Source organism: Branchiostoma floridae, chromosome 10, assembly GCF_000003815.2.
Source record: "Branchiostoma floridae strain S238N-H82 chromosome 10, Bfl_VNyyK, whole genome shotgun sequence".
Taxonomy (NCBI): Eukaryota; Metazoa; Chordata; class Leptocardii; order Amphioxiformes; family Branchiostomatidae; genus Branchiostoma; species Branchiostoma floridae.
Genome location: NC_049988.1, coordinates 5,204,052 through 5,211,621, shown reverse-complemented (window position 1 = coordinate 5,211,621; position 7,570 = coordinate 5,204,052). Strand labels below are relative to the sequence as shown.

The window sequence follows — 7,570 nt, the reverse complement described above, 5'->3', positions numbered from 1 at the left end:
GGCAGCGCCACCTACATCGGCTATAAGTAGCAGCAAGAATTAATTCCCAGTCATTCTACCCTGATGATGGTGTCTGATAGACATCGAAACGTCGGAAGTAAGTACTGCTACGTTGCGCCTAAAGAACCTTACTATATGAATAATTGCCAACCTGATGAAGTTATTTACGGATGTCAATATAAACACTTAAGTCACATCGCAAACACCATAATTACTTCACGAAGACTTGTGTTCTACGGACTCATGGTTGATATTAGGGTTGACAGACTTAGATAGACGTTATTTCAAAGGAATATCCTCCCAATAGTACCTACAAAACTCTTCTGCATAGTCAGAAACATTCTGTCAATCGCCTCGACCTTCTGTTAAATGTGTCATTTACTCCTGAAGGTATTGCTTTTTTCCGATTGATATCAATTTAGGAAGTAAAGAATGCCACTTTACATTATACAATTAATTACCCACGTGCCACAAAAAATATTCAGTATTGTACATAAGCCCCACCCCCATCTCCCGAGTCCTGTACTCTCTGATTAAATGAATTGATCTCAGCCTGTCACTAAATACAGTGTGCCTGACAACGCCAGAAAAAAGAAGAAAAAAAAAAAACTCGTCGTTATGTATTCTTTGATATCTTATGAAATCAATTGGTGATTCTTGGTGTGCTCATCACATGTCATTAAAATGTAGAAGATGAATTCCATTTTGATATGAAATTTTCTACCTACAGTAAAGAGAGAGAAACATTGTTTAAGAATATTAAAACCAAAACACAAATCTCTCTTACTCGTACAGAACGATATCTTACATATCCTGCCCTCATGTTCAACTCATATCTCCGTCTACGTAGGTCAGTTTCTTCATAATGTATTCCAAGTGCGAGACCAGATTACTCATACATAACTATACTGTTATCGATAATATTTGTTTGTTTTGCATGGAGCCTTTTTGTACTATTGTCTATATAACTATTAGTTGTTATTGGTTGCCATACATTGTACCTTGTACGATTGTTGAGCAATAAATTCAGTGAGTGCCGTCAGTGAGTTCAGTGAGTGCCAGATTGTTTTACAAACAAACCTTTCGTAATTCACGACAAATGAAATTCTGCAACATCTGTTTTGATCATTTATTTATAGGAACATAATCTATTGGGAAATGACACCCTTTTGTGGAAGTACCCTTAGCTATCTTCTCGCCCACGTGCGTTGACAATGGGGATAATCCATTTGCCGGATACACGTAACGCTAGTTCACCTTTATCCGCGGGGTAATATATATTCGTTGCTTTTAAAAACAGAGTATTTAGGTATATCAAGAGACGGTGTTGTCAAATGGCAATATACTTAATATCTTTTTTCATGTATTGAAAATATTGCAATTTGAAACTATTGTTCGCCTACTTTATATCCCTGAATATTTTAAAGAATTTTTTTTAAAGACAACGGATAAAGACCATCTTACGGATAAAGGTAATCTAGCATTACATTCCATTTCTCAGCGTATATCACTGCAATCTATTGGTTCTTGCCACTGGAGATACATCGTATAGTAAGCACATCCCGAACGCCACATATTGAAGCTACTCATCGCATTTTCCTAGCAAAATACTCGTACTTGCTGACCTGCTGGGTTTCTTCCAAGACTGTCTAAAAGGGGGAACATGTACAGTTGCCTGTGTACACTCTCCTCTCTGTAGAGTGAATCTATTGAGTCAACACATAAAACGTCTTTTCAAAGCTACAACCTTCGCAGGTTGTTTAGTTAGATACGCCTCGGACTTAACAAAGCCCCGGCCCCGGCCCAATTGATCCGTACGGATTGCAGGTACTGACGGCCAGGCTGCGTGTTTGTCAGCTGCCTTAGTGAAGCAGTGGTCGGTGAGTGACAGCGAACTCAGCCGTGTGTCAGGTCTCAAGCGCACAGTCGTCAGGCGTAGGAAAAAAAAACTTTGTGTTTCTGGGTACCCGATATTCTCCAAGCAGAGTTTGGCTCCAGCTGTTTTTTTATAACGTTCTTTTATTCATTATAATTGGGCTTTCTATTTGTATTGTATCTTATGTGTTGACAATACAAGATACAATACAAAATAGAAAGCCCGATAAAAACGACTAAAAAACGCTACAAAAACAGTTGGAGCCTAACCTCTGCTTGGAGAGTAGGTACCCGACCCACCCTAGCGAACCCTACCGCCCGTAGATTTTTTGTCAGCAGCTGGCAAAGGGTATGAAAGCTGTGACCTGGCGTCTAATTTCCTGTACTTCACACAGGGATTTTTTTTTATCTTTGAACATTTATTGTAAGAATGACTAGTAAACGTCGCACTCCTTTGTCCAGTTTTACATCTAAATAATTGCGAAAATACCAGTGCCTGATGCACTTCAAGTTACATTGCATTTGTTGAATCACTTCGGCTGTTTTAGAAAAATAAAAGAAGAGATCCGCTACCTACCCACAATATTTTTTAGGACCAGAACCGGAAACACAGTATTCTAGTTCCTTGGCCTTGGCATCTGGTCTGTGACGTCACTAGCGTTACAGGTTTCACCATTCTTGGTACAATCCCAACAGATCTTGTCTTTTTCATATATCAACTGTTTTTTTGTGTGAGCCGGTTCTCCTATGCTGGGCAAATAAAGGCTGTAGTAGGGGTACATGTAAGTATAACATTACATACAACATAGTTTATATTGTTATGAAGTTCTTCTGTGCAAGACTTGAAATTTCCAGGTGTGTCGTGCCTTTTGATTCTACAATCAAGCACTACTCCCTGCAGAGTCTCCATCAGTCGGTGCCTCGGTGCTGTGTGGATGACCCAGAACTAGTCGTACTTGGCTTAATTGCCCCTAAACAATGCTATGTTATCACAAGGTTAGCGACTTATCAACCCTGTACTTCAACACTTACTTTGGTTGACGTTTCAGCATTGTTTTCTGCGTAATCCGTTTGCAAAAACCCTTTATGGCCTAAGGGTTTCTCGCGGCCTATCCGACAATCTATTCCTACCTGAGAACGCCTAAAGCTGGGTTTGCACGACTCTAGACTGTTTATAAACAGGGCCGCGAAGTGACACTGTTAACATCAGTAACTAACTTCAGCGCGGTACAAGATTGTCATAGTCTGCCTTAAAGCAAAATTAATCAACAAATAAGATAAAAACCAATCCAATCATAACCTACGGCAAGAACTTTGTTGTGCAGCTACTTAAAGAAAGTTCATGTCCAATTGCCCTTGCTGCGATGACAGGACATTTTCAGAATACCAATTACAACTAACCCGTTGATTTAAATGCGATATTGCTATCCGTGACAACCCTCTGCTTACTTAACCCAAATGACGAGCTCAGAGGTCAACCGTCGGTCAGGCAGCGTTAGACGGACCAGATAACTGAGGGGGTTTCGCCAGGCTCAGAGCAGACTTTCTTGATATGTACTGACATGACAAAGCCCCCAGTCTGTTCTATGCTGCTTGTATATGATCAGGAATTACAGTTTAATGGCGGCTTTCCCCGCACTGCTGTCTGCCGGAATCCCCGGCAAGTCGGCTTGTTTCCCGTACTGTACGTTCATTACTGTTTGAAGTGGTAAGTTTAAGACCAGATCAATAAAAAGCTTTCATCGAGGCATCAGAAGTTCTTTGAGGATATGACTTCCGTGATGGGGGACGATAATCACAAAGTCTGCATGACCGTTAAGAGCGCGGTGCGAGACCAGCGGTAATGGCCTGCTGTGCCGACTACAGTGCACCTGTACATACCAATATGTGAGGGGGGAGGGGGGCATACAGAACTGGAGTTATGAAGTTGGCGTAGAGGACGTTCTGTCTCTTTGCCAAGGACAAATTCATGGTGTAAGTAAAAATCATAAACACGTACATTTTTTTTCTGAAATACAAATAATTCAGTGCTTTATGTTTTATTAATTCCAACCTCCCATAGAAGCTCTCACCCGTGACAGTGCTGTCTTGTTTCACGGTCAGGACCGCCATCCTCCATTGCGCCATGGTGATCATTGTGGAAGAAAGTTGATCCTCTGATAGTGTCTGATGGCCCTATGGCGTAGTCTGTGCCCGCAATGATTACGGACTTGGGCCATTGAAGCTCGTTACGGTCATCATACCGTACTTTCTTCTGATTAAATGATTGGATTTATTCAGGGCTGAGTTTATTCTTGTTTACCTATTCCATACTCCGCTATCTTTGTGACAGCTTTTTCCTTCTCTTGCAGAGACAGAAATGTTCCGAAGGCATCATAATTTCAGCAAGTGTTTAAAGGAAAAACAAAAAAGAATTGAATGTGGTAAAAATGCATTCAGACGGTCTTTGCTCTTTGCTTGTATGAGTGAAGGGAATTTTAGGGCCAAGTCCAATGCTATAGTCCCGCCTGGCAGGCAGAGTGTACTGCAGTGATAACAGTGGTCATCCCAACCCACAGTGGATTATCATTAGAGGAACACCAGTAAAATCCAACTGAACAGGACATGGCGTGATTATCAGCGGTGCTTGTCTTATGGAATGAAATTGACAGGTTGTTTTCTCTCCGACTAGTTCAAGCCTAATGTTACCTCCTGTGGACTCTGACGTGTAGTTGTCAAATATTCGTAGGGCGTCTTCCCCGGGTCCGGCGGCATGCCTTGTAATTCAGTATTCGCCTTGCTAATCTAATGGCAGGGTTGGCATGAGTAAATCTACATGACTTCATGACTACATGACAGAAATACACATTCCTCTCTTTCTATTCCACAGCCAACTCAAGGGCTGCCTGATCCGTGAGTGGCTGGCTGAGAGAGAGAGAGGGGGAGAGAGAAAGAGAGAGAGAGAGAGACCTCAAGCATATCTGGCTTTAGCACGGAACGGTTACTGTGAACCTAAACACTCGGCCTGCTGTGCAAACGACCAGGGAGGACAAATTGTGGCGGGGCGGTAATACGACACCTTCTGCCTGGGCCTGCTGCCGGCAGAGTTCCCCGGAAAGAAACTCTCACAGGCCTCTCAGCCGGCTCTACACCACTTTAGCTGGCTCTTAACTTCTCTTCTGGTGACAGGTCATAAACAACAAGAGACTTAGCGGGACGTAGGTGTGGACGCACAGTGACTGCTGGAGTAAGTTGGACCAGACTATTCTGACCTGAACAGTGCTGGCTTCCGACAACATGCCGGGAGGACGGCTTGCTCTGGCGACCCTTCTAGTTTTTACGGTGCTCTCAATACAGGTACGTGTCAATCTGTACTCTAACTAAGGGCACGGGCTCGTCTCCTTATCGCAAAAGTTCATCAGCTCCTATAGAGTTAAAGTAATACGGTGTTGTTTAGGGTCGGCAGGTTTATACTTAGCACCAGTGGAGTTAAACTGTTTGTACGTAAACGTTATTTTAGTGTTGGGCTACATCTAGGTTAATAGGTTGGAAAGCAACGGCTGATCAGGCCTAGGAGAAAATGTACTGTTTCCGCGTGCAGAAATGGAGAAATAGGGTCGGTTTTCATTTATTCTAGATTTCGGTCGAAGTGATCCAACAAATATTGTAAAACAATGTGATGAAATGCAACAGGACACTGGTGTTTTCAACATCATATTGTAATGATAATAATGATGATAATAATTAATGATATTAAGGTTACAGGCATACATTGTACATATGAATTGTACAAGCACAATTTTGTATCACAACAAACATGAGATGAACATGTTGGAAAACAATTTCATCAAATGTCAGATTGTAAAATGTATGTCCCTTGCTAGCGCTAGCGGTCGACACCAAAAGGCTCGGGTCGGCAGTTTTTCCTGGGGTCGGTCGTGTGACCGGGGACATAGCATTTTATCTTAGGCCTTAGGATAACAAAAGGGTAAATCAGTATACGAATAGTCAGTTTAAATACGTTTCAACTTCTCATATTCTGCTGTTTTCTTTTCTGGTGTGTTAATTGGTGCTGTTGTAGTTGTTGTTGTTGTTGTTATAGTAGTTGTTGTTGTTGTTTTCGCTTCGTAAACATTTCCACTAGCTGGATGTGTAGTGGATGCTAGTACCAACGCACAGCCACACAGTAAAAACTATTTTCTAACAACTGAATACAATGGATTTTTGACAGCTACGACGGACTAACGACATATTTAATTTAGCAGTAGCCCGTAAGTGTTATAAGCTTGATAAATGGCGGGAGTAAGAAATCAACTTATCTTTTCCGGATATGCCAAAAGAATATCAATCTTCTGACTACATTATGCATAAGAGATGAAATATGACTCCCATGACCAGGGCTCGAAATACATTTTTCTGCGCACCCGCACTGGTGCAGGTAACATTGAAAATTACCTGCACCAGACAAATTTTACCTGCACCACTATGAATTTAAGAAAATGATGGATTTTACTAAAGTTGTTCAGGAATCATTTGCTACATTTCCTTTATAGGCGGTAACAGTCAATGCAGCTAATAACAATCCACATATACATACACACATCATATGACATTTATATATAAAACCCAGTACATGGACCAGTGCAGGTTAGGTGCAGGTAGACACCAGAAATACCTGCACAGCTTCAATCTTACCTTCACTAACCTACATATGCAGGTGGTATTTCGAGCCCTGCATGCAGAGGTAAGAACTGCGCAGCGCAGCTCATGTGAAAGAGAGATTTTCAAGATATTTCGGCGCCAGGCGCCCGTGGAAAGCCGTGAATGGGCTATCGTGCTGCCTCTTACATGCCCATAGCGAGGGGACTTGATATTATATGCGCTATTTGTTCTCTTAAATTCAATAGCTGACTCTTTTCCTCTAGATACTCCGTCCCTACAATAGGTTGGGTTACTTCTGAATCTATAAATAGACTGGAAACCAGACACGAACATGCGGATGTCAAACAAGAGCGATGAGGATACTGACAGCGGTGGTGTTGCTATGTTTTGGTTGTCACTCATCGGCCGTTAGAATGCTGAATCTGAGGCTGTCTAAATTCTTCAAGCAGGGGTTCTACTTCAGTTGCTTTTTGACCACAAAAACGCCTAAAACACGTCAAATACAACCTCCGCTTCGAAAATAACTCTCTGTGGCTGTCTCCTATGAGCAGAGCCTTGAAAGCTTTGGGGAAGTCTTCAGGCGATAAACATGTCATTAGAGGTTCTGTGTATGCTCTGTATGAGCAGGCATGTTTTTGAGAAGGGGTTAGTCGAGTCCCGTTACCTTTACGCGACTCCGCAGCTGTGCGTGGAGTTTGTCATCATTCTGAGGTCAAGTGGTCTCGGTTTGCTACCATCGTATACAGTAGGCCAACACAAGGAAGGGGGTTCTGTGAGACATTGTACATTTTACATTACAGTTTCGTGTAAAGTTTATTGCAAATTCTTGCCCGTGGGCTAATTAGAGGTAACATAATAAGAGATTCAAACAGTGTAAAAACAATATCACAAGTGTCTACTCTAGACTAAAGCTAGTACTTTGAAGATAACAGTAGATCCTGGGCTATTGGGTTGACTCTTTTTTTTAAGACAGTGAAAGACAAAACCTTTTCTATTATGTGTGGTTTTTGTGATGTAAGAGAGGAAAACGTGTTTTCTTTTTGTCAGTGAATGT

At 41.8% G+C, this 7,570-nt stretch overlaps 1 protein-coding gene across 1 annotated transcript in view; it reads left to right on the top strand.

Annotated features, from left to right (window-relative positions):
* Nucleotides 1-4,835: 4,835 nt before the first annotated feature.
* LOC118424674 (vasoactive intestinal polypeptide receptor-like) overlaps nt 4,836-7,570 on the top strand; it is a gene marked incomplete at both ends in the record, with an annotated part of 35,381 nt that continues 32,646 nt past the window's right edge. Inside the window, 1 exon segment of the mRNA XM_035833333.1 lies at nt 4,836-5,211. Within this exon segment, the coding sequence (XP_035689226.1) occupies nt 5,152-5,211 (60 nt within the window).